The 27,294-nt window shown below is 44.7% G+C and overlaps 1 protein-coding gene and 1 long non-coding RNA gene across 2 annotated transcripts; one reads left to right on the top strand and one right to left on the bottom strand.

Moving 5' to 3' along the window:
* Window positions 1-7,632: 7,632 nt before the first annotated feature.
* LRRC38 (leucine rich repeat containing 38) lies at window positions 7,633-22,771 on the top strand. Its single transcript, XM_027658275.1, has 2 exons — window positions 7,633-8,404; window positions 20,574-22,771. Exons 1-2 carry the CDS (start codon window positions 7,777-7,779, stop codon window positions 20,825-20,827), a joined length of 882 nt encoding a protein of 293 aa, XP_027514076.1. The 5' UTR covers window positions 7,633-7,776; the 3' UTR covers window positions 20,828-22,771.
* Window positions 20,800-25,338, bottom strand: LOC113954224. Its single transcript, XR_003530145.1, has 3 exons — window positions 25,194-25,338; window positions 22,423-22,609; window positions 20,800-20,886 (listed from the first exon to the last, which is right to left on the bottom strand). It is a non-coding gene; the product is annotated as an uncharacterized LOC113954224 (long non-coding RNA).
* Between the last annotated feature and the right edge of the window lie 1,956 nt (window positions 25,339-27,294).

The following is a 27,294-nucleotide window of genomic DNA, read 5'->3' as shown; positions in this document are numbered from 1 at the left end:
GACATCCATAAACCAGAGCTGTCCCTACCCAGGGCACTGAGTTACCCTTCCTTGCACAGTAACACCAGGTTAGTGTGGGACAACTGGGTGCTGAGGCACCTCCACCTCCCCATCCTGAGGGTCCTACTGAAGTTCTAGTATTTAAAACCCCACTGTACCACTGCAGTACCAACATGTAGGATGAAAAATGTCCTGTTAGACCACCCTGCACCGTCCCAAGCGGGGCTGTAATAAAATTCTGGGGGTTATTGTTTATATCACTGACTACCAGAGAATCCCCCCCAGTTTGTTGCCAGTGAGGTAACTGATTTCTGAAGCAATTATGAAACTACTCATTGTAATAATTAGCCCTGGTTATCAACATGCCTGTGAAAAGCAGCTCCAGAGGCAGCATTGCAGGGCTCCCCCCTCTCCCCCTGGGGAGCTGCTGCACTGGCTGATGTGATTCCACCTGACATCTCACCCAGCTGATTAACAGGGCGAGGGACACGTCACAAGGCATTAAATCACAGCCTGCTGCCTTCCCTAAGGGACACTCAACTTCTGGATGGCCAGAGAAACTTTTAAGAGGATGGAAAGATCACTTCAGGGGGAAGGCAAGTGAACAAGCAGGACCATGTCCCACGAACGGGACTGTGGCTGCTTCAGTCATACCAAGAGACTGAGAATTCTAATGGGTTCTTGTCTTCTTGATGACTTTACTTTGCATACAGTAAAGTGTACAGGCCTTTTCAACATTTCTGCTTCAAAGGCAAACCCAACTCCTTCGCACCAGGGGATTTCACCCCATTGGTTCAAGGATCTCTGTCACCATTTTGTTGGGGTTTGTTCTTCACGTGGGTATAAAAGAACCCGGGATTTCTTGACTTCAGAACAGGAATTTGATTTATTATTGTAGGATTAAAAGATCTGTCCACAGAAAGAGCTCTAAAGTGAAAGTCTAAGGGCCTGTGACCACACAAACACACATTTGCACACCCTCATTTTGTCAGTTTGCTTCCATTTGAAGATCTCATGTTCCTGGTCTTGCCTCAAGTCCTAATCCACTCTTGGTTGTCCCTTTGTGTTCCTGAGTGCTGCGTGACTCCAGTGCAGAGATGGATGCATTTTTGTGCAGTAATTATTCTGCAGGAAGCCAGTTGTCCAGAATTAACCTGTAAAAGGTGGAATTGCACATGTGTGGGAACGGTGCACACAATTTACTGAGTGTGAGATACATGTTAAAGGACAGTTTGCAAGTCCTATTTTGAAATTACAGCCTCACCTTAAGCACTTAATTATATTTTTCAAGAACTATTTTTATGGTAAAGGGCAACAGAGAGGGGTGTAATAATTTATTTCCATTATTTCTATCACTCAGCTCGTGCTTGGAATTCCCACTGACACAAACATGCTTCCTGCATATTTAAATCCATGGAGTGTGGGCAGCAACAGTCAATAAGGGAAGAGGAAAGGAAGCACTAATGACTGTCTTGGAGTTGTTTTCCTCCTGTTGTGAAGAGCTTGTACCACACCAAGTCAGCTAGATAAATACAGCCACAGAAGGTAACTTGAATGTCTTTGTTAAATCCCCTTATCAAAGCAGACTGGGGAGTCACTAAAAGACCTTGACCTCCAATTAAATCAGTGCCTTTGTAAATGGAACTTTTCTTGCTGGGTGTGTGGTGTTAATTGGCATGAAATCCTCACAAGAGAACCATCCTCTTTGGTCTGGAAAAGACATTTAGCCTGTCAGTGTTACAATGTTAATAGAAAAATTAATTCAAGTCCTTTTTTTTGTTTGTTTTGGGGTTCTTTTAGTTGTTGAGGGGTTTGTTTGGGGTTTTCTTTTTGTTTTATGGTCTTTTAAACTCCCTGGTGTACCAGGCATACCTAATGGTCTGCAGGGGCTTTATCCTCAAAGAGTGTTTGCTGGTGTTTTTAGAAATATTAGCTGTCAACTGGTTTAATTGCTGTAAATCCATTTGCTGTTCCTTAGAACAAAGAGAACTCTCCAAAGGGTTTTCAAGGTGGCACAGAGAACAAATTTAAAGCACAACATTTCCTCCTGAAGGAACACAAACTTGCTTGGCAGATATCTCAGAATAATTTCTGCTTTTCCTTCCTTGCAGGAACATTTTTCCCTGGAACATTCACCACTTGTCGTGCTCTCCCCTCTGCTCAGCCAGATTGCACGTTCAGCTCCCAGTGCTCTGGGAAGGTTGTTCCCTCCAGAAGGGCTGCAGGGAGTGATCAGGGGAGTGCATGATTTGGAGAACAGCAATTCCCAAGAGTTCCTTGTCTTTTAAAGCAAACAAACCATGGCAATCATGGGTTAAAAAATCCAACCTGCTGAGCTTTCCATCCGAGCTGGATTAAGTTTTGTGGTATCTTGGGGCGTTGAGAATTTCTGCTCAAACTTCCTTCTCTCTTCAGCTTCACTGCTTGAAACTCAGGTGCAGGTTGAAACAAGTTTCAGATATGAAAGTTGTGTTCAGCTCCAGCTGCTGCTTTACAGTCACTGACTTTCATAAATTTTCCTCAACAAACCCAGTGTTGGACTCGCCACATCATTTTTATTTAGAAACTCCCGAGCATTTGGAAAATCTTGCACCTCTGATCTCCACGAGGTTTTTCAGAACTTGACAGACCCTCTGGTCCATCTGAGAAAATAAATAGTGTTTGAGGAGGACCCTGAGACCAGCTTTAATTGTGACTTCATTAGAGTAGCAGTGGATATATGTGAGCATATCTCCAGAGGGCTTTTAATGTAATTGCCTTTAATTTGCTTTAAGGCTGTGGTGATTCTGGACCAGTCCACAAACTATACAGAGGGCAAGCAGACTACACTGTAGCACTGAACACAAACTCCTTCCTGAGGGAAAAGGGAAGTAAAATTCACACTGTTTGTCTCTCTTGGCTGCTTTTAGTGACTGAAAATGGTTTGCAATAAGGTAGTGACCACATGTCTGCATAAGGGAGATGATGGAAGTCTTTTGATGGGTTTAGGCTGGTCTCATTTGGCTGCTGAACTGCAGTGTCTGAAGTTTTCAGATTCAATCATGGCTTCTGCCACGTTGATTAATTTTGATGCATTTTCCCTCCCAGTGGCAGAGCAGCAGCAGAGAAGGCCTGGGCAGGTGTAAGACAAGCTTCAGCTCACAGCTTCTACCAGCTCATAAATTTTAAGACAGGAATAGACCATTTTCCCCTTTTAGTTTTTCAGTCCTTTTTTTAGGTGTAATATCAGAGGGAAAACTGCCCAGAGGTGCCCCTTGGCTGCATTCATAAAACCTGCCTGGTCAGAGCAGGGCAGGATTTTCCTCAAAAGAAAAAAAGCCGCTAAAGCCAAAATGGTAAAACCTGAATAAAACCAGGACTTCTGTTCAGAGGTGCTGTTCAGCTCCGGGTTTCAGTGCCTGATGGATTGATTAACACACTGTTCCTCACTCAGGCTCCAGCATTGGTGCCCAGGACACGTTGGTAATGTCTGATAATGAGCAGGAAAACCCTTCACAATCCTCCTGTGCACCTGGTGCTGCAGCCTCGGCCACGACATGTGCCTCAACTCAATGAAGCATGAGCCTGGAATAATGACTTCCTTCATGGAAAAATATGCTCAATTAGCTGCTAAAAAAAAAAAAAGTGAATGAGGATGGACAGTTTTCAGTCTGAGTCTCTGGTAAGGAAGGATTTACTGGCTGAGGCCCCAATCTTTCACGTGTGTCTGCACAATGATTGCTCTTTCTTTTTTCTTCCATTACTCAAATTATTCGGGGAAGTCTTGAGCACTTTTACACAGAGCAGTGGAATTTTCCAAGGGAAACATGAAAACTCTGTCAGAAGTGAGTGTTTTTCCTCTTCTTTTCTTACTGCTTGGCATGATATAGTACAGATAGTACACTAAAGATTCAGGACCAGTGTGGTTTGACACACTTGCTTTTATTTTCAAGGTTTCTTCTAGTAGTATCCTGAACAGAAAATTAAAAGAATTGAAAGCCAGATCATTGTTTTTAGTTCAAAGCCTGCCTTCTCTTGTGTTTATTCAACCCCTGCTACTGGGAGGTATGGAGGGAAATTGGTTTTGCTTCTTTGCTTTCCTTCTCTATAGTTCTTTGATTATGGAATTGTTACCAAGGGTGTTTTTCAAACCCATCCTGTCCCTTTAGGAGAACCTGGAAGCCAGGATTATGGATAAATGGGCTGACAGTCAAAATCTGATCAGTGTGGGATCCCAGCTCTATGGAGAGAAGGATATTTGGGGATTTTTTGTTTGGCATCAACTTCTAATTGGGAAGCTTGTGCTTTTGCAAACCTGTATGTACTAAAATTTACTGCTGGAAGTGTTTTTGGGTAACAGGTGATAAAGCTGTGGGGCTTTGCTTGGCAGCACTGAAGAAGCACAGATTACAAACAAACCTTCATTTCTGAGACTATTCACTGGAGCAATTTGATATTTTACCATAGTGCTGGTTGAAGCACATAAGAACACTATCTGGATAATATAATTTATTTTCTTTAATAGGAAGAGGGAAAAGGGAACCTGAGAGTGCAGATAAACTGTAGGAGTGTGTAAAACTTGCTAATGGTTCATCAGAAGGGACCAGAGCAGTTGTGGGTGACCAGTGTCTGAGGGCACCAGAGGGTGCTGTGCACTCAGCAGCTCTCAGGCCACACCCCTGATTTAGCAGCAGAGGTTACTGTCACTGCCTGATGCAAAGGAGGTTTTTAAAAAAGCAAAGCTTTAATATCTCATTAGATAGAAAGCTTTGCAGAACGTCCTTCCTGCTAGTCAAAAACTGCACGAAATGTTTGGCGAGCGAGCGAAGCTTCAGAGAGATGCAGGAGAATTTCTGTGCCCTGAGGGAAACAGCTGAGGGACAGAAATCAGCTTAAAAAGCTGCACAGACAAAATGAAACGGGAAATGTTGTACAGAGAAAGATGGGTCAGGAGGAAAGCCTCTGAATTCAGAGTCAGCACAGAAGGGTGTCAGAGCATGGCAGGCTCTGCAGAGGGGTTTGTGCAGCAGAGCTGAGCTGGCACATGTGGGCAGTGAACCCCTCCTTGCCTGGATGCTGTGGGAGCAGGGCTGGGGCTCCACAGACCTCGGGGATATCTATCCCAAAATATCCAGAGCCTGGGAGTAATCCCTCATCTCCTGCCAACCCCTTCACAGACAGGAAAGCTCCCCAGGTTCTGTGCAGGATCTGCAAATGTGAGTGTGCAGAACGAGGGTGCAGGGGCTGCTGCTCACAGGGGGTAACGTGAAGAATCCAGGGGAGCAGCTGAGCAAAAGGAAGGGCTGTTCCTGACAGAAAGGAGGGGTAGTTTTAGCAAGGGCTGGTGGAATTCTTAGGGAAGCTGAATCCTCTTCCTAGCCCTGCCACTAACATATTGTTGGATCTTTCACAAATCGTGCCTTGTTGTCTGTAGTCTCCCATCTGTGAAGCAGCAAAATAACACTGAGGCATCTTGGAAATGGAAATGTCAGAGCCTGATTCTGTGCATCTGATACAAAAAGGGGGGGTCTGCAGAGGAGGAGCCACAGGGACCCCTCAGTACTGTGTAACTTCTCTTAAAAGAGAGCTGGAACTCTCCATATAAAGTTACATTACTAAAGACATCAAATCAGCTCTGCTTGACCATGTTAGAAACACTTTTATCTCTAACCTAAAGCCTAAGTTGAATAAGGGGCAGAAAAACAGTAGATTACAGGAAGATGTTTGCAAGATACAACCTTAAAAATTTTAAAAGCACCAGTTCTGCATGAGAAATACCAGTTGCAGTTGCTTGTTGATGCTGATTCATTGAATCCTGAGCACAGGACTTATTTTGCATGTTTGGGTTTTTTTCAATCAGAGGTAGCCTGTCAAACTTCCACTTCCTCTGTAATTTAAAGGTAAATATTTTAAATAATCATCTCAGGAATTTATTTGGGCTTTGCCCTGGTGATTTATAGAGGCAGCTATGCCCATTTCTCTCTGGGTGGTTTTTTTTAAAGTAATTCAAGACATGAAAGACACCTGGAGCAGGATATGTCTTTATGGGAGGGATGTAGAAGCTGCTTCAAGGTTCTTTAGCCAGAAGACCTATGAATTAGAAACAAAGTGTGTTGCAAAATGTGGGAGAGGTGTTCAGAGGCATAAACCTTCCTGGCATGTTCCTTTCCTGACAGCAGAGCAGAGAAATGCTGAGGTTGGAAGGGACCTCTGGAATCAGCTCACCCTTCCCCTGCTCAAGCAGAGTCAGAACAACTTTGCCCAGTGCTGTCCCCACTTGGGTTTTGTGGGGATATTCAACCTCTCTGGACAACCTGACCACCCTCAGAGTAAGAGAAATGTTTCCTTGTGTTCAGATGGTTTTTAATCTGCGTCCATCTCTACTTTTTCTGTCAGTGGTGCTATTGAGAACAGTCTGGCTCCCTCTTCATTCCCTCCCAGCAGGTCAGTGTCTCTCTGGGTGGCTGATACTGCTTTTCATGATTTGAGACCAGGTACAGGTATCTTGGAGAATAGTCTGTCTTAAAAGGAAATTTTCATACCCTGTCCTGGATGAAAGATACTCTGAATTCAGTTATGAAATATGACCTTAAATTGTGATTACTGGCCTCTCTTTGGCCTAAGAATGAGCTTTCCAAAGGTGTTGGAGTTTGTGCTCCATTCCTCAGGATGCCCACACCCAAATACCAGCTGTCCCCAGAAAAATCTTCCACAGGTGTAATCCCAGCACTCCAGTCCTGTTTGTCTGCTTATACACCAAGCATAAGGAGGGAGGGATGGAGTTAAAAATTAAGTGTGCAGCTGGCTGAGGATTTGCCTTTCTGGGTGTGGGTTTGGGGGACATCAGGAAAACACCAGATGCCTTGCTGCCAGATCATCTCTGCTGTCCCATGGGAGACAGGCAGATTGACTGTCAAGTATTTCAGCCCCCTGAAAATGAAGAAAATCTGTTCAGTTTTAACTAGCTGAAGATTTGATCCACGATTTGCACTTTTATGTGGCCCAACAGACATTAGTGGTGCTGTAGTAGAAAGCAGCTTTTTGGGTCATTAAAACAGGAAGGAAAAAGCCCCTCACTTTGGAGACCATATTCCTTGTTGCTGCAGTCCATTATTCTTATTGGTTAAAGGACACTGAGTCATATTTAGGTGAATTCTCTAACAGCTGAGAACATCCAGAAACAGCACAAAGCCAGTGTTCCTTATCTTTGGGCTCCCCTCCCTTGCTGCTCCTCTGCTCCCTGCTTTACAAATGAAAGGGAAAACAGTCCTTTGCAGGCATGCAGGATACTGCCTGACTTTTGTTTGGATTTCCATAGGTATTGGTCACCTTGGTGCAGGCTCCTGCTAAGAAGCACAGTAAGTGATCTCATCAGAGTTTTTAACCTGCAGGGGTTTCTGAGCAGAAGCTGTTGCTGTCAGAGTCACAGGATCAGGTGTGATTTTCCAGTTTGCTGGAATATACAGCAAATGTGCAAACAGGCTCTGGGCTTTTTTTAGCTCACAAAAGCAAGGGAGTCCTTTGAAAGATCCTCCGTGTGCCCAATCATCGCTCTCCTCACCCTGCACAGCATCACAACATTCTGACAGTGTAAATCCTCACATTTGCCTCCCTCCCTCCCTCTCTCCTCCAGCCACTCTCCCTCCCCCTCCCAGCCTGCTGCTATCGGATCTGTGATGATATGTGATCTCCTGGATACAATCACACACACACACAAGTACCAGGCACTCCTGCTCAGCTGAGCAAAATGTCTTTCTCCTAGGAGTGGTGCTCATCCCCGCGCTCAGAGCCTTGACGATGTTGCCATGCTTCCCTTCCTGCCTCCTGCCTTTTGCTGCCTTTGCCTGCCTGCTTTTCCTACCCGGGGGTCATCTCTGCCCTGCTGCCTGTAGCTGTATGGACTACCACACCATAGACTGCCGGGATCAAGGACTCCCAAGTGTTCCTAATCCCTTTCCATTGGATGTACGGAAACTTCTTATAGCTGATAACAACATTCAGGCGATACCAGCTGATTTCTTTATATTTTATGGAGATCTAGTCTATTTGGACTTCAGGAATAACTCCCTCACCTCTTTAGAAGAGGGCACTTTTAGCAGCTCTACCAAACTGGTGTATTTAGACTTAAGCTACAATAATTTAACGCAGCTTTATGCTGGGACATTCAAATCAGCAGAGAAACTGATAAAGCTGAGCCTGGGGAACAATAACCTGGTGGACGTGGATGAGGCTGCTTTTGAGAACCTGGAACAGCTCCAAGTGTTAGAACTGAATGACAATAACTTACAGAGCCTCAACGTGGCAGCCCTGGAAGCGCTGCCCTCCCTGCGGACTATTCGCCTGGAGGGCAACCCCTGGGTGTGTGACTGTGACTTTGCCAATCTTTTCAGCTGGATCCAGGACAACGCCTCCAAGCTCCAGAAAGGTAAAGCTGGGTGGCTTTTCAGTGCAGTCCGTGTGTCTGTGTGTGTGTGTGGGAGGGCAGAGGGTTCCCGGGCAGACTGGCTGGGTGCTGCCTGCAGTGCCCCACGCTGCAGTTTGCTCAGGCTCTAATTGCTTGCTTTCAGCAAACCAGCCCGTTAAATTGATGGGGGCTTCTTTTTTAGCAGCGGGTCCTCCTCCCAGTTAAGAAATAAAATTTTAAAAATTAAGCCCTAATAATTTTGATTTATGGACTAAACTTACACAGGCAGTGAAAGAGCCTTTTCAAATCCATTCAGCCCAGAGCTGGTTCTCTTCCAGACTTCATTTTCTCTCTGGTAAATATATTTTCTACAATAAGCCCTTTGAGCAGCTACATATCCTGTGCCAGCTCCTTAGGAAAACTGATTTTTCTCTTGTTTTACTGATCAGCTATAAAGCTGCTACAAAAGAGTTAAATCCCCATTTTATGCATCTGTGATTGACAGCCCTTTCCTGGAAGTACTTTCACAGAATTCCAGAATCACAGAATGTGCTGAGTTGGAAGGGACTCACAAGGATCATCGAGTCCAACTCCTGGCCCTGCACAGGACCATCTTTGTTGTGATACTCTGTGTTTGAAACTCTTCAGTAGCTTGATTTTGGCTCTTTTCATTACAATAGCACTGCTTCCAATATCAGAAGTAAATTGAAATGGCTCTGGAATCCTCCCAAATGCAGGATATAAAACTGGTGTTTGAGCCGGGAATTTTTAGAAAAGCGTAGAGGGAAAAATAAAAGTATTAAGACTGGCATGTCTGGGGAATCCAGAGTTGTGCTCCACATGTCCCACCAGACCCCAAAGCCTCTCTTAATCCAGCTTTAGCAGGAGATCATCTCACAGTTCATGTCTCCCAACAAGCACCAGGGCATAAACTCCTGCACTGAGCGGTGCCCGAAGGCAGCTCCCCCTGGGAGCAGGGAAACCTCGGGAGGGCTGCACAGGGGACGCCTCCCACCAGCCCAGGTTGCTCCAAGCCCTGTCCAACCTGGCCTTGGACACTTCCAGGGATGGGGCAGCCACAGCTTCTCTGGGCAACCTGTGCCAGGGCCTCACCACCCTCCCAGGGAAGGTTTTTTTCCCAATATCCCACCTAAACCTCCTCTCTGCCAGTTTGACACCGTCCCCCCGTGTCCTGTCACCACATGCTCAGTCTGTAGTCACTTATTCAGGTTCTTTCCATGCTCATGACCTTGGGTAACATTTTTTTAATATACTCATCCAGGTTGCCCTAGATATTCTCAGCTGTAAAGCAGCTGCTTTAAGGAAGGAGTCATTTGAGGAAAAAGTGTTGTTTTTTTTCCTCTCTGTCTCAGTGAAACTTCAGTCTTGATTCTTTCTGCACCAAACCTGGGCCTCTTTTCCCACCTTCCCTGATGCTTTAGCTAAAGTTTGTTTAACTTGACCCAAATATTTGCCTGTCTCTAATGCTCAGTTCAAACATCAGTTCTCTTTCCTCATGCTTTTAATAAACTTCTAGGTTGTTCCCCTTGATCCAGACTGAGTCTGTTCAGTCTGAGTCTGTCCCACCTCCTTCTCTGCTGCCCTGTCAGTGTTCTAAAGTGTATCTGAACTTATATCTGGAAATCTCAAGTGACTGAGCTTTCCCATAGCATTGCCAGTGTCCCCAAGGTCTTCCAAGCTCAGAGATGCTTTCCCACAGTGTTTTCTCTCATCCACAGTTGTGTTTTGGCCAAATAGCTAAAAAATCACTAGTTTGTCCAGATCTGCCAAACTTTAAGTAAGATGTGATTTGGGAAGACAAGGAGGGAAGGAGGAAATATTCAAATTGTTGATCAGAGCTGTCCCCCAGGGATTTGCATTTGTTCCCTGGAGCGAGTCCCCCCTCTCTTTGCACCCAGCCATGTCAGGGGAGATGTGCAGGGATGCAGAAAAGCGTGTGCAGTCAGCGTTTTCAGGGCTTCTTGTGAGCTGCTGCCACAAAAACACTGACTGTCTCCTCTAATAAACCACCAAAACATTCTTCACAAAGGTGAGGGCAAAACTAAACCCAAAAAGGAAAGACTGTCTCAGTGACATTTGAAAATACATGGCCACCGTTGAGTGCCTTGCAAAACAACTTTTGGAAAGTCAGAGTTAAATTACTGGAATTACAATTTGATTGCATTTCACATCCAGCTTCCAGTTTTTAATGATGTCACGGCACGATACCCATTAGGAACTGATCAAATTAGTGTAACTTGTCTGGTTATACTTATCCAAAGCCATCCTGGCCTTTGCTGGGAGGAGTGGAAAGAGCAACTCACTGAAGATTCAGCATTCAGACCCTCTGGCTCCTCCTGATAGTGCTGTGAGGCTGGAGACAGAAGGATTATTGCAGCAAACACACAAAGATAAGTAGGGCAGCAGGCTTTAGGTCTGGAAATACAGAATAAGAAAAAGGTAGGGATGCACTTTCAGGGCCCAAGAAAAGAGCTTGGCTGCAAACAAACTTCTGCTTTGGAACTCTGCAGCAGCTCATGGGTTTGCATTGCATGGGCTGAACACAGGGCTGGGAGAAGGACACTGGCATTTTACTTCCTCACTTTGAATGACACTACAAATAATTTAATGTGCCCCATCTGAGGGAAGTCACTCAGTAACCATGAACTGTTCACTAAGCCACTGCTCCACCTTTCCCTTCAGCACTGCAGGGGATGCTCAGCCCCAGCTGCCCTGGGTTTGTGCAAAACACCCAGTTGATACAAAACCAGGAGTTCTGTCCCTGTGAACTGAAATCTCTGTAGCTGCTCCTGAAGCCCTCCCTGTGTAATTAAGGTCCCTGTGTAATTAAGGTCCCTGGAGGACTCGGGTGGTCTGAGCAAAAGCCAAACTGCAACTCATTAGTTTTGCAGGAGCCAGGTCCATTTTCTTCCTGGCACGTTACCAGAAAGAGCTTGTAAAGTTCTAACTTGTGCTGACCTGTGTGCCCAGCTGGCTGGGAGGGCTGGGAGGGCTGGAAAAGCTGGGAAGGTTGGGAAGGCTGGTAAGGCTCTGCCCAGCTGCTCATCTCACCCATCACTTCACACAAACAGCTGGGATTTGAATCATTTTACAGATCCCAGCATTTATTCATCTGATCTGATTTTTAAATAAAGGCTTAACTGGCATTAGGTGAACGCTCCACTCTCCCATGGCAGATTTGCAGGCAGATTTATGAAAGGAACTGCACTAAAAGTTTTGTTAATAAACTTAGCACTTTAAAACAGCAAACATATTCTTTTACCTGCAAAGAGATATTAAACCAGCATTTTCATTGAGCTCCAAAATCAAACTAGTTTTCCCCTCTGATCTTATCAGTGATTGATTAAAAGCAAATTAGTGAGCATAGTGCAAAGTAGATAAAGGAACTGTGAAGGTCAGTGGGATGGTGATCAGTGGAGAAAATAGAATAGTTCTTTTTCCTAGAGAAGGCAAAAGTGCTCATTATGGGTCCCAATGTTTAAGTATAACATTTATAAAGATTTTCTGTAGAAGGATGTTTGGTTATATACATATTTGTTATACCTGAATGGCACATGGTGGCCAATGAGTCACAGTAAAGGCTTCCCATTGAGAGGAGTAGGGATATTAAGAATACTGGATTATTTATTTTGGAAATAGAAAAGTTGCTGTAAGATCTCTGTCCCTCCAAAAACAGGTGTGAAAACTTTCATGGGAAGTTTTACTCCGTGGGAGCATGAAAAAAACTCACAGAACAAAAAACATCATGACCAAAAAATGCCTAAATTGGTCTGTGAAGATACACTCAGCCATTTATCATGTTTGGATGGGCTTCCTCCTGCTTGCAGAGCTTGTTGTGTATCACATTTATCTTGGCTCATCTTTTGCTTCATCTCTTAACCTACTTCTTTTGGTTTATACTGCTTGAAACTCAGGGCTCATCCAGCAAAAGGTGCCAGTGACCCACAGAACTGAGGGGTTTGAACCTTCCCTTTCAGGGGTTCAATGCAAAGGGCTTTGAGGGAATAAAGATTTGGTGAAAAACACTGTTTTAAATCAGTGCAAAAGGCATTTGTTGAACCCCTCTGAGGATCCCACCTCGGTGGAGGGACTGGACTCAGATAAAATGCCTGTAACACAGAAATAAGAGTCGTCAGCAGTGGCCACATCAAGGGCTTTGCAGAGGTCCCTGTTGCTGATTTTTACTGAACATGCTTTGGGCAGCAGGGCCTGTGACCTTGTTTGCTAATGACTAATGCATTTTTAACATTACTTTTAATTAGAGCTTAAGTATTCCTTGGAGTGTGACTGCAGTGTCTCCTTTCTGTCATCTTGCCCTTGTTTTGCTTTTTATTTTTTTCCTCCTCTCAGTATCTTCGGGAAGTTGTGTAAAGTTTCTGGGATTACTTAAATTATTTAGTTAGTTATTTAAGTTCCCCACTGCCCATTGCAAGAATCACAAATTTTGCTGCCTTCTATGAAAACAGTCTTGGAAGGACTTTTAGGAACTTGATATGAAGGTTTAGACTGAGCTTTTTTAAACACTGGTGTTTCCAGGAAGACTCGAAAAACTCATTCAGAACCGGCCAGAGCCAGAATTCCAAATGGAATTATGCTGTGAGAAATGAAACAGATGTTCTGAATGCTTGAAACTGAAGTAGCACAAGTTTAGGTGAGGACTGGTGCTCATTTTGGTCAAATGTTGCTCTGCTTAGCAAAACTGTGGGCACGAGGCTACACATTTTTTAAATTTTAAAACTTAAATTTAAATTTTAAAACTCTAAGAGGGTTTTAGTGGCAGTGCTGACACAGAAGCTGTTTAGCTACTTTCAAGGCTTCTGTAGCTTTCAAGATCCCCTCCATAGGGATGGACAGGTAAATTCTGGAAAAGTGTCACATTTCCAGGTAAAGGCTGTCTGTGCAAAAGAACAGGAGAGAAGGATGGCAGTGAGAGGATAGGTAGGGGAAAAGCAAGAGCAGGTGACAATGAGACTGTGAGCAGCTTCTGGAATAAGCAACTCGGATGAAATTCAGTCCTAAAAGACAGATGCAGAAGTGAATCATAAAATAGAATCACAGAATCACTGAGGTTGGAAAACACCTCTAAAATCATCGAGTCCCCCCCTGTGCCCGATGCCCACCTTGTCCCCAGCCCAGAGCACTGAGTGCCATGGCCAGTCCTTCCCTGGACCCCTCCAGGGCTGGGGACTCCAAACCTCCCTGGGCAGCCCCTGCCAAGGCCTGACCACTCTTTCCAGGAGGAAATTCCTCCTGATGTCCAACCTGACCCTCCCCTGGCACAGCCTGAGGCCGTTCCCTTTCCTCCTGTCCCTTGTTCCCTGGGAGCAGAGCCCGACCCTCCCCGGCTCCCCCCTCCTGTCAGGGAGTTGCAGAGCCAGAAGGTCCCCCCTGAGCCTCCTTTTCTCCAGGCTGAGCCCCCCCAGCTCCCTCAGCTGCTCCTCCTAGGATTGACTCTCTAGACCTTTCCAGATCCAGAAGAACGGGATGATTTCTGTGAGGCTGTTTGGAAAGACCAGGCCATGAGGTGTCCGTCTCTTCCTTCTTAGACTCCTTCTATCATCTCATTCCAATCTAAAATCTATTACTAAACTTATTCTATAAATTATTGATGTCTTACTTCACTAGTCCAGGCCATTATAGTAGCCCTGGGCTCACTGAAAATGTTAAACATTGTCTTCAAAACAAAGCACCATAATCACAGGAGAGGACAGGTTTCGTTTAACCTTCTAACAACCAGCGAAACAAGGGAGGGTTTTACAATCCTCTTGACTTTTCAGTCTTCATTAGTCCTTATTTGTTCATCTGCTATGGAGAGAAGGCTGCCTTAACTTCATGTACTAATATAGAACCTGAGCAAGCTTCAGCTAGAAAGGACAGGCTGTTCTGTCCATTCCAGCCATCACTTCTCCCCCAGTATCATACACATGGTAGCACATCCCCAGAACAGAACAGAGCAGAATATCTGTGCTCTTGGAAGGGAAAATTAAAAGCCTTAAGACATTTCACACATTCAGCAGCTTTTATTCTGTTAAAGCAGAAACTCCTAACAGAAATTATATTCCTTAACAGGCACATCAAATCTGTTTCTACATATACACATATATAAATATATAATTTGATCTCCCAGTCTTTTTTCAGTAAAATGACCTGACTGCCACTGGCTTTTCACTCTGTTTCCCCCATCCTAAGGTTGTCTGGAGCACTTCCATCTTTCACAGATTTGAGGATGTGAGGACAGCGCTTGCAGATGTGAACACCTCATGCTGAACTTTATATTTAGGCTTTGAGACAAACTGCTAAGTACCCTCTGATGTTGTCCTGGGAGTCTCTGGGGCACTTGGCCATGGAAGTTTTATTTAGGGACCTAAATCTAGGCTTCGAGTTTTTTTTAAGCCTTACTGTTCTGATTGCTTGGGGCTATTTCCAATGGAATTTCATCTCTCTGCAGAGGCACTGCCTCTCTCACTGCTTATTAATACATCTCATACATTAGTGACAGTGTTTAAGTAGACGAAAGCAACTATAGCTGGGAGCAAAATACCACACAAGGAACAAAATGCCACATCAAAACATTTCAGATCTGTGTCAACTGCATTCAGCAACATGAGGGAACAGCTAAATTCCACCCAAGGGGGCAAATACCAATTTTACTTAAAAAACAAACAAAAAAGCCTGTTGTAGTGCTCTTATATTACTGTTTACATAGTAATGAACACGTGTGCATGAAGCCCACTTAAACATTTATGGCTTCAGATGTTTTTCTGGGTGTATTTCCTACACATCCCAGTGTTTGCCATTATCTTGCCCTGCTACCCATTGCTGAGTGGTAGGAAACTCTCCTCATACTTGTTTTTTTATGAACTTTACAAAGACCCAACAGAACTGAGGCTTCTTTTATTTTTATTTTTATTTTTATTTATTTTTATTTTTAGTTTTAGTTTTAGTTTTAGTTTTAGTTTTCGTTTATTTTTATTTTTATTTTTATTTTTTATTTTATTTTTATTTTAGTTCAGCATCCAAAATTATAGCTGGGAAACAACAGCCAGACCAGGACACTGAAGTCCTAATGAGCTCCAAAAGTTCTGCAGTAAAAGCTGCAGGGGTTAGAAATGAGCAGAGATGGAAAGACACGAGGAGTCCTTCAAAACAGCCCCAGAGCAAGTGATACCTCTTGGTGCTTGTGTGTAGCTGGAGGAATATAACCCAAAACTCTCTGTACAAGAGTGCATCAGTCAACACATGCAGGGAAAACCCAGGGCACAGCCAGGAGAAGGCAATGTCAGTGCCCTCGATGGTTTGAAAACTCCTAATCACACAGTCCCTGTGAGAAACGTGGCCACAGAGCCCCAGCAGAATGAATGCCAGTGGAATGTGGGAGCTGGGTTTTCCTGGGCTTTTTGGAGTTGGGAAGTTGCAGCTCTGGGGCACTGCAGCACTGTCAGCCTGTTTTTGTTCATTTACAAGGGAATTATTAATTGCATGCAAACTGGTTTGGGGCTGCACTTGTTTTCTAGGGGAAGGATTTCAGCTGAGTGAACCTGTGCCTGGTCCAGAAACAAAAGCACAGTGTTCCTTGGGATCCAGCAGCAGCCTAATTGCATGGGATCCATTGTAGGGTTTAAGTGCCTGACTCAGTGGAGTTACACTGCTCTAACATGAGGTGTCTCAAAGTCATGTTGTTCTAAACCCTGTAAGGGAATTTCACTGAAATAAACTCCACCTGGGACCCTCCTGCATCACTTCTTTATAAAAAACCACGTGTGTTTTTTTTTTTCTTTTTATAAAGAAACCTCTCCTTTCAGTATTATGGTTCTGGAATTCCAGCCTTTTCACACTTCCCGTGTTACTGAGCCAACATATTCCTCAGGGTACAGACCTGCATTTTCATCCTTATTTTTTCAGTGTTAAGAGAAGCCTGTCTAGAATCCAGCACCTGTCCCTTGACTGGGACTTCAAAGCAATCAGTGCATTTACAGCTTGCCAGTGAAATGCATCTGCTCCTTCAGATGACAGAGCAGAAGGATACAGAGTGTGTGACATTGTCCTTGGGACAGCTGGAGTTATTACAGATAATGGGATGGCCCTGACCAAAATAACACGAGCTGGGTATTTATAGCACCCTCACACTTGTTATTTCATTTACAGTTTTGTTTGGTATGGAGAAGCAACTCCTTGAATATGTTGTGGGAGCAATGAGGTAGATATATATAAATGTCATCAAAGGCTTTCTTGCTGCAGCCAAGCACTAAATATCAAGAGATGCCCTTTACAAGAAGCCTGGCTGGTTTTTTAAAAGAATAAATAGGTTCTGCAGAATAAATAGATTAAAACAAACAAACAAACAAAAAATACAAAAAACCCAACCCCCAAACAAGATATAAAAATTAATTCCATTCTAGTTACAGTGTGGGAGGGCAAACCACCAAGGTTAAATGGCATCTCCTGTCCTCCAGAAGTGTTGTGTGAGGGGACAGGTGACTTTTATGTGCAACAGAATCACATAGAGGAAAAAACCTACACTCTCTAATTAATACTGATCACTGTTCATGCAGAGGGTGTATGATGATGACCTGGAACTACTTCCTGCCCAGGGAAAGAAAAAAACTGGCTCTGTTGCTGGGCACCAATGCAGTAGGACAGGTGGGGAACAGCCCATCAGTTCTCCACACACTCTGGATTCTTATGCAGAAGGAAAACCTACTTGTAAATAATGTAGAGCAAGTACCACATTGCTGTGGAAGGAGGCAGATGAAATGGTTTTGTTTGTCTGTCACCTCTAGCAGACCTGTGTGACCTGGAGGTCATGAAGTTTTCAGGTCAGCAGCTGGAAGTTGCGGTGCAGCAACCACTGCCTTAACTCTGGGAGGAGGAATTCCTTGTTCCACCAGTGACAGAGCCGCCAGTCTTCCTGCTGCTCCAAACGAACAGTCTGCTCCAAATTCCCCTGGGAGTCCAAAGCAAAGCTTCTGTTACTGTGCTGGGTTTGTCAAGAGTGTCACGACTCAGCAAAGAGAAACATTCACCCCACAGGAGGGACTAATCCACGTTCCTTCCCCTCGGTCACTCCCTGTGCTGCCACCCAGCTCTGCAGCCCTTCCAGGCTGCTCCCAGCACTGTTGGAGCAGCCCTGGGTGTGGATAGGAGAGGGCAGTTTGTTCCTGTTGTCTTGAAAAGATGGTGCACACACAGAGTAGCTACAGCTGGCAGTGAGCAAAGGCTCTCACTGGCCCCTGTACTTCACCTCTTGGCATCTGTTGTTCCCAATGACAAAGAATTCTGTAAAAACCTGAGCCTGTCGTGGTGTCACACAACAAAACAAGTAGTAAATTCCCATCTCACCTATTTGGTTTGAGAACATGACCTAGATTCCAATCCCCATGGCTACACGGAGATGACCCTCTTTATTTCTCATTATTGTATCATCAGTCCCCAGATCCTCGCAGTACACTGATTCTCACAACAAGAAATACCCTCTGAGTGCCTTGGTGTGCTGCAGGTTCCCTTCTGTTTGCATTCTGGGTGTAGTGAGGTAAGGTGAGAGCATCAGGGAAGGAGGAACAGAGCTCACAGTCCACAGGCTCAGCTTTGATCCGTGGCAGAACTGCTGCTGGGAATGGCTGAGTGGGCTCATTTCCATCTCTGGGATCCTGGGGAAACACCACCAGAGTAAGTAGTTTCTTAGATGCAAGAGCTGCACTGTGCAGAACTGCTCAGAACAACAGTTTTCTTTTGGGGTCTTTTTTGCTCTGTCTCTTTCTTTTTAATATATTTAACATATTTTTACTATTTCCTTCCCTATGGAAGCTTAGACCTGACACTCCATCTCACCACTCCAGCACAGAGGTGTCCCAAATGCTGGCAGGTGAGGACAGCAGAAAATTTCTTTTGCAGTGGATCAGAAATAGAAAAAATAGAGTTGTTTGTGGTCCCCTGTGCACTGTTCCTTTCAACCTGCAGTGACCACAGCTCAGCTGCTCTCAGGGTGTCTCAGCATCTGTTTTACTGGTTTCTTTTACAGAAACACTGTTACATAGAAACTTTTATTTTCTTGTGCTTGCTACAAGTCAAATGGGATTTGTTTAGGTGCCATATTCAGTTGGTGCAGGCTTTCACTGCAGTGATCTCTCCTATTAGCAAGGAACTTCAAGTGAATTTGCAGCATGTTACATTCATTTTCTTGCTCTTTCTACACAAAAGCAGCAAGTGCTTTGATGACTGTCAGCTTTATATTTATTTATTGAAAAATGTTTGCTTTTTAAAACCTGGTTAAAAAGGCACAGGTCTTGGAATTCCAGCCTATGGCTTTTCTCTCCTCCCTCATTTTTCATGGGTTTGAATAGGGAATGATATCCATTTGTCCCCACTTTGTGCTGTTAATCCCATTCACCCCCAGAGCTGCTACTCCCAAGTCTTATTGAAAAGAAAATATGATTTGGTGGACAACTGTCAGTTCTTTCCTAGGAAGGTTTGTAGAAGGAGCTCTGTCCCAGGCTGGAGAGTGCAGGTATGAACTGCCTCAGCCAGCAGTGCAGTCACTGCTCACTCAGTGCTCCAGGGGATCAGCTTGTGTACAAGACATGATAAATATGAACATTGCAGGCTCACATTTCCACAAGTCTCAGAGGATGTTGTACCTCCTTTACCTTCCAAGTCAGTGCCAGCGACAGGAGGTTTCAGAGATCTCTAAAGCAAGTTTCCTCACCATCTGTTGTGCATGGCCAGTGCACTCCAGGCTCAGAGAAAAATCACTGTGGGTTTGGGCAGCTTTGCCTGGAGGAAACCAGTCAGCCTTGGGCATTGTGGCTGCTGTCCTGTCCTGCTGGCACCTCCTCTCAGGACCTTGTCAATGAGAGAAGCACGAGAGAGGGAAGGCAAAAGAACTTTAGGGAAATGTAAAAGATGCAGGAGGGCTTTTAGGGGTCAAAATTTAATACAATCACCATTACAAGGTCAGTGTGATAACTGGTTCCATAGTAGAAGTAGCTAAAACTCCTTTTCAAATCAACACAACAGCTGGGCTGGGTTGGGTCCAGACAACCAGCCAGGTTGGCACCACTAACCCAGGAGCCCAGGTTTAATAGTAAGACATCACATGCCATTGTTATCCAGCCACAGGAAAAATGGGATTCACAGATGCAGAGGAAATCTTATCACCATTCCCTATGTAAAGTGCCAGAATGGTTCCATGGCAGAGCTGTGTGATGGAAAGGCCCTGTCCTGTGTGTGCACACAGAGCCAAAACCAGGGAGAACATCCTGGGATCACCAGCAAAGAGTGGAAGCTACCAAATAACCCAGCAGCAGTTCTTGTGTCATTAACACACAATTCTTCTATTTTTATATTTCCCCTTTACATTCTTATCCTTGATAGTAAGACAAAAGTCTGTCCTGCCAACAGCCCCACAGACTGAACTCCCTTCAGGATTTGTTTCATTCCAGTCCTGTTAATGCCCTCTCCTGCTGTTCCCCCGTTGTGAATGAAGAGGGAGCTGGGCATATGCAGTGAACTGTGTGCTTTCACTGTCCAGGATCAACCTGCATTCTCACAGGTTCTTAAATCTGGAGGGTTTTGCCTTCACTACAAAGAGCCCAGCCCTAGGCATTCTCCAGTAATGCAGGGAGGAACAATATCTGCCAGCCTGCCTGGCCTCAGGACAGCCAGGGAGAAAAGGTGGAAGCAGGTCACAGACAAACAAGCATCCATTAAACCCAGACTGTTGTTTTGACCAGAAAAACAACTGTAGTTTTGGAACTACATGGGGAAAAAAGTAATGTTTAGAAGGCACCAAGGGAACTTCAGTATCCCTGCTAACCCTGTTTTGGAGTCAGAGTTTGTGTTCAGATGGAGTAGCTGGGAATTGCTTCCAGGCCTCAAGGTTTAGATGCATCCAGCGTTCACATTTGCTTTTTTAAACCCTCAAATCATGGTCCTTGATCACACCTGACCTCTTGGAGGCGAAATAACTTAATTTCCAGGAGCTGCTCAAGGGGGTTCTGTAATGGCTTCAGGACAGTGACAGGCTTTGTTCCAATTTTTCCTAAATACTGAGCAAACTCACAAACCAGAATTAACCCTAAAACTTTTCCTCAGCCGCTCAGTCTCTGCCCTGGAGCAGCAGAAGGATTCATGGATATTCTGCTGATTTGTTTCCCTCTCCTCTTCTTCGCAGGTCTCCACGAAATCCAGTGCTCCCTGCCCGTGGAGAACAGGAGGATCTTCCTGAATGAGTTATCTGAGGTCAGCTTCAGTGAATGCAAGTTCAGTTTGTCACTGACAGACCTTTTCATCATCATCTTCTCCGGGGTCGCCGTCTCCATCGCTGCCATCCTGTCCAGCTTCTTCCTGGCCACCCTGGTGCACTGCTTCCAGAGGTGTGCTCCCAGCAAGGATGATGATGATGATGAAGATGACAGTGAGGACTGAACTTAGTCTATATCCTTAAATTTGCTTGGTCTATAAGTTGTTAGATCATCAGCCAAAGTCTAGGAAGAAAAGGAGCAGAGTAAAAGCTTTCCATGAACTCACGGGGTGTGAGGATCCCTCTAATCAGTGATGGTCACAGGCAGCAGTGGCAGAGTTGGGACTCTCAGCTTTGCTTGCACTGATGCAATCAGCCCTGGTTAATTTTGATCCTTAATCAAACACTGCATTTAAATTTGAAGACTGGAAGAGAAAGGGAGGAAAAGCAAAAAAAAAAAAAAAACCAACAACAAAAAACCAACAACTTCCAGTGTTGAAGATTGGAAATGGAAAGGGGGGGAAAGGCAAAAAAAGTGTTCCAGGGTTTTAAAAGATGAGTTCCCAGTTTCCAGATTGTCCTGATGAGATGCAGATTCTTATAAGTACTTAAATCTTGTTCTAAATGCACTTTGAAAAGGACTGGAAGGGTGGAAGCGTTTCAGCTGGAAAATATGGAAGTAATTTCAAACAGCCCCTTCCTAGATCTAATAGTGGGAGATTCTATTAAACTCACACAGCTTTCTAAGTGACAAAATGCAATTAAGATGATTCCTAGAATTGCAGAAAGCATGAGAGGAAGGTTGGCATTTTCTCCCTACAAAGGTTCTCCACAGACATCCATCCCCCATTTAATGACAGCAGTTGCAGGCACCATTCAGCCAAAAAATTTTTTTTCTATAAGTGAATACGATTCTGGGTCTGAGTCATCCACTGCAGATGCCTGGCACTTCTTTGGTCATGGCACAAATACTAAATATAACATCCTTTTGCATTTTTAGATGCAATGAAGTAAAGGATTTCCCTCCCTGTAGTGCTCAGCACCAGTAACTGTTGCAGTATCCAGTCCATTTAGTTATTTTAAAACACTAAGGGCTATATTCTGCTCCTGATTATACCAGAATAACCCAACTGAAATGAACACCAGGATCCAAATTGGCAACTGTATAAACAAGAGTGAAATCTGGCCCAAGATATTTCTGACTGTACTATAGATTTGTCAAAACTTGAGCTCTTCTATATGATGGTAGATATTTTTGTTAAAATTAAAAAAGACATTTATTACAAGAGATTTTTGGAATAGTGCTGGACAGCTTTTTAGGATAAGTATATTTTTAAAATATTTGTAACGGAAATATTTTTTTAAAGCTCTGTGTATTTAAATTATTCTCTAGAGTAGTTGTGAGGGCTTGAAGTAATGACCAACATAGTAATAAGCAGCTAAGGACTGTATGCTATTATAAAATAATTAGAGCTGATAAAAAGTAGCATTTGTTTAACTACTTTAAATGCTATTATTTCTTAAAAGAAAACACTCTGATTAAAATCCTGCCTTGCTCAGTAGGAGGGAATCCCCCTGTGTGGTCAGGGCTGACGAGGGACAACAGGACTCAGCACTCCTGGGTGTTGTCCCATCCCACAGGGATCAGCTGGAGGACCTTCAGCAAATCACTCTCTGCCCGTGCCTCAGTGTCACCACCTGGAACCCCAAGATCACCATTTCTCTCTTTCAAGTGCTTGTGCCAGGGGGGCACTGCCTTGGGGCTGCTCAGAGCAGTTACCTGTGTGGGGCTCTGATCCCATGGCAGTCTGACTTCACTGGCACCTCTGGAGCTGCTCCTTTGGCTGACAGAGTTTGCCCCAGGGTTGGCACCATGCTGAGGTCACACCAGGCTGAGAGTGTTTCTCTCTCTTAGCTCTCCAGCTTATTCAATGCACTTACTGCTTCCAGTGTTACGATTATTATTCCTGAGAACACACAGACACAGAATGAAGTAGGACAGTGAGAGGATATTCTGGATCAATACTGTCTTGTTCTATTCTGATTCCTTCAAGAAAAAAACGAAATGACATGATTTTCACTGTGTAGTGCCATGATTATAAAGAACACAAATATATTTATAATTTCAACGTGGGCTTTCATGTTTATTTGTGTGTCGGTATGAAAAAAGGGAGACAAGCCGTGCCTGATTCATCTTTTATAAGTGGGGTTGTGTGGTGTGGTTGGAAAGACACAACATGTTGCCCAGTGCAGCTCCTGGAGCAAACTCCCTTTGCCTCCAACACGGATATGTTATCAACAGTTTTATATTTAGAGCTGTGCAAATTGTTCAGTCGTGGAATAAGAAACTGGGTCACACTTATTAGGGACTCAAAACTTGCAGGAGGTTCACAAAATGATTTGTCCTACCAAACTTCCCAGTGAGACATCAGTGAACGTATCAGCAAACATCTGCCCTGCCTGTGGTTTATGGGTTTGTGTCCTTATCCTGTAAGGCTGAGGAACTTTGCAGAGGTCACATATCAAACTCAACCACTTTTACTGGATTCTGCTCCTACTTGCAGGACCATCCTACTGTGGGGACTCAAAATGAAGATGTAGATGCTTTTATAGTTTGTAGCTTTTTGCTCAACCCAACCCAAAGCCCTGAAAGCCCTGATTATATTTGGAACTTAGCACTCCTCAGAACAGCAAGGAGCAGACCAAGCTGACACCCACATATCACAGCACAAGCTGAAGAGCAAGGCTTAGGAAAGCTTTATTTGGGAAGCTGCTATTCTGGATACTCCATCACGCCAAAATGATTTTGCAATGTAGGGTTTTTTCTGGATAAGAAACTTCAGCGATATTTTCCTCTATAATAATTATATTTCAGAAGTATTGAACTCCTTGAGTTAGTAGTATTGATTCTTTGTAAGCACCAGCAGTTACCTACTATTAGTATTGATTTAATTCTAATTGCTTGGAAATGAGACAGAACTTGGATTTAGTTCTTAATGGGATTTTTCTAACTTGATGGAATCTTACGAGCAAAACATTCTCCTGTTGAAATATTACCAGAACCAGTGATCACCATAAAGATCCCCTGCAAAAGCTGGAAAGCAAACTTTACCATGACTAGAAAGTGGCCTGAAGGCTGCATTATTCCTCTAGTTTTACCTCCACAAAGGCAGTGACAGGGAGGTAATTCCATCTCCCACTGGACATGGGAAGTGTTCCTGTGTGAGGATGCTGCCCTGGGTGGGATGTGGTGAGTCTGCACTCCCTACTCAGGCTGTGATGACCCACATGTGGCAGTTTGAGCCACATTAGAAATCTAAAATCCAATTTCCAGGCTTCCCCCACCCCTTCCCACAATTATCCTAACACCGGAGAGAAACTTTCAGACCAGAGGCTTCTGTAGGGGAAGGGGGAAGTATGTACATTTATTTACACAAATAAATACTATACAAACTAAAGGCAACTATATATATATTACATTTCTATCAGCCGGTCCTTTCAAGCCCCTCCTTTTAACTGCTTTAGTCCTGGAGCAGCTTTTCAAGGCTGACACGTAACACAGTCTGCCGTGGGAGTGTTCTGGGCTCCTGAACGCTCCCCCGTCACCAAGTTCCAGTTGTTTGTTGCAGTTTCTCTCCTCACGAAGTCCAAGAAGATGGCTTTGAGTCCTTGCTCTTCTGCTGCTGGTGATTTCTCCCTCTCATATCTCAGTTTGTAGGCTGCTGCAGTGTAGTTTAGCTTTAGGAGAAACCCGATTTCTCCTCAGGCTTTTGGTTGTCCTGCGTTTTAGTTCACGGCAGAGACATCCTCCAGGCCCCTCTCTCTCGCTGGGGGTCCATCTCCAATTCTTGCCTGGGAATTTTCTCCACCTGGCTCTGCTCCAATGCTGAGCCTCACATCCACTCTCACTAAACAGCGAGAGGGAAAACCACAGCCCTCCTCTACAGCTTGGCTGCAAAGGTGGGGGGGAGGAGAAGAGGGCCTGGCTGCAGGGCCTGCCTCTCTCTCCCACTTACCAGTTGTTTGTGAGTCGCATCCCTCACAAACACACACTCACTCCAGTGCTGTCTCTAACTCTGGCCTAGGCAGGGTTAGGGGGGCTGCAGGGCTCCCCTCTTCCCCCCAGAGGGGGAGAGAGGGAGCTCAGCCACCCCCTGGCCTCCAGCACCCACACGCAGCAGACACCAACAGCACAACAACCCAGACAGAGCTGCCAACAGCTCCCGGTGCTGTGATAGATGATTTTGAGCAGAAGTGAACAACATGAGGGGTAATTGGCTCTCCAGGTAACACTGTCCTGGCACCCCATCACCCCTGAGCCCCCCCAGCCTCTCAGGGGGGCCGATTTCAAACTATGACACCACATTAGGATCAGTGAGGTCCCAGTGGTGCCCAGTGAGGGCTGAATTCACCTTCCCCTCCCTCAGGCAGCGCTGCCTGCAGGTGATTAGAAACGTGCTGGGGGAAGTTCTCACTTCACAATTTCCCTTGTAAACCAGCTTTGCTTTAGTGCTGCAATCCCCCCCTGCCAGAGCTGAGCAGACATTTTACCTGCTTCAAGGGGAAGCAAAGATCCTCTGTGTGACCCAAATAAAGCGTGGCAGGCTCCAGGAGCCAGGCAGCAGCTGTCACACTGCCTGCAGACATGTCTCCTTGATGAAATGCTGGAGCTTGGGATGTGTGAGGATCCAAAAACCGTGCAAAAAAGAAAGAAAGAAAAAAAAAAAGGCGAATCTGCATGATGTCATTGAGACAGCCTGACTTTTAGAAGTGTGCATATGGGTTTAAAAAAAAACCAAAAACCTAATGCAAAGAATATTAAAATAAAGAACACCTGAAGCCACTGCCCAAGCCCAGCGTTTCACCCCCATCGTTCTGAGGCAGCTCCAGCCCTGCTGTGGTTCTTCCTCAGAGCTGAACATTAATGGGGCAGTTTTTAGAGCAGCATAAAAATGCATTGGGATACCTCAAAGGGATGGTTCTGGAAGGTCTTACAGAGGAGCAAACTGCTTGCCTACCTCAGATCTAGAGCAGACAGTGACCCACTGTGTGCTGACAGCTGAAATTTAGCCTGGCACACCTAGAAGTGACAAAACCCACTGGGATGCTTCGCTGTGGAGGTAAGTCCTTGTGATTCCCTGTGGGGAAGGTGATGTTGGAATGCTGAATCCTTGTGTACCCTTTCCAAGAAGGAACCAGAAATATACACTGGGAAATTAAGTTTCTTGGAGAGTAAGATCTGCCACAGGCTCTGGGTGCCAGGGAGCCTGTAACACACAGGAGCCACCAGAAAAAGGGTTATTTCATGTCCTGTTACCACTGGAGCAATACAGCCTTGTCATAGCATTGTAGAAAATAGCCAGGGAAGAACCACAAATACATTTTGTCACAAAAATACTTGGTTTTCTAATCAAATCCCTATTCTCATCTTGCCATCACCTTCCCCTTTGTCCTGGTTGCTGTGTCTTTATATCTTGACTGTAACTAGAATAAAAGAGTGCCAGTTTGGTGTTTTCTCTGCATGGTGCAGCAACACAAATCCCCACAGTAATAACCAAAGCAGTAAAACCATGGCTCTGTTTATGCTGACCAACCATCCAGCTACTATTTCCTATTTAGTAGGAAAAACCCCACAAACTATTGAATTTTGAGCTGAGAGAGCAACAGGAGCCCTTCTGTTGCAGAGCAGCTCTGCTGTGTCTCTCCAGTTCCCAGCAGCTCTCACCCCCCACCCCGAGCTCCCTGTGAAATTGTGTAACAGTGGGTTAGCAGCACATAATGTGCTTTTTTGGGGCTTGTCAGAAACCATCCCATAAACACTTCAGAGCAGGCTTCTCCTGGGAGTTCTGTGGGATGTGAAAGGTTTGCAGGGAGGTGAGCAGCAGGGAAGGAGTGAGCCAGCTCGGGGCACAGTTGTTCAGTAGAGCCAGGTTTGCTTCCAAAGGAGCATTGTTTGATCTCAGAGCTGCTTTCTCCCCAATTTCTGGGAGCAGGGGTGAGGTGTGAAGGTCAGCCAGTGCACACCCAGGTGTGTGGTACAACCTGTTTCAAGCAGAGATTGATGTGAAATGAATTCCTAAAGTTTGCTGCTCCCGACCAAAGCATCGTTTGCCTGTTCAAGAGCTTTAATTTGAATGTGAAATGTGAGGTGTCACTTAGAAGGCTGCACAAAAATCTCTTATCAGCTCAGAAATGAGAAAGTCAAAGCAGTCCATGCAGACAGTGGTGGCAAGACACACTTCAATCATTTCAGTGTGGGAGGTCATTGTTCCAAGCTGACATCACTGAAATAATAGATTTTGACTATTCCTTTTTCTTCTCCTGGTCACTCTTCTCACCAATAGATATCACTCGTTATCCTTTTAAGATCTGGATTCAAATGAGAATTGGAGTCCATTGGAGGAAATGACCAGAATAAAACCCTCAAGGTCATTTTGGTCAGCTGGGCAAATGTACAGAGGTGCCCCTTCTTATCTGTATGAGCTGTGTACTTGAAAATGGGAAAAAACCACTTCTCTGAGCTCCAAAAGATTCCATATAAACATGGAAATGGATGGTTTTAAAAATACAAGGGCAACCAGAGGGATGAGAGACATGGATTGTAAATATCATTAAAAAGGAAACTGAGGCATAATTGGATTGACAAGTGTTT

This window comes from Corapipo altera, unplaced genomic scaffold (assembly GCF_003945725.1).
Source record: "Corapipo altera isolate COAL_440 unplaced genomic scaffold, ASM394572v1 301, whole genome shotgun sequence".
Lineage (NCBI taxonomy): Eukaryota > Metazoa > Chordata > Aves > Passeriformes > Pipridae > Corapipo > Corapipo altera.
This window is presented reverse-complemented; position numbering and strand designations above follow the sequence as displayed.

Coding starts and splice junctions, on each gene's coding strand:
- LRRC38 (XM_027658275.1), top strand. CDS start 7,777: ATGTTGCCATGCTTCCCTTCCTGCCTCCTGCCTTTTGCTGCCTTTGCC. Junction 8,405..20,573: donor CGCCTCCAAGCTCCAGAAAG/GTAAAGCTGGGT, acceptor TCTTCTTCGCAG/GTCTCCACGAAATCCAGTGC.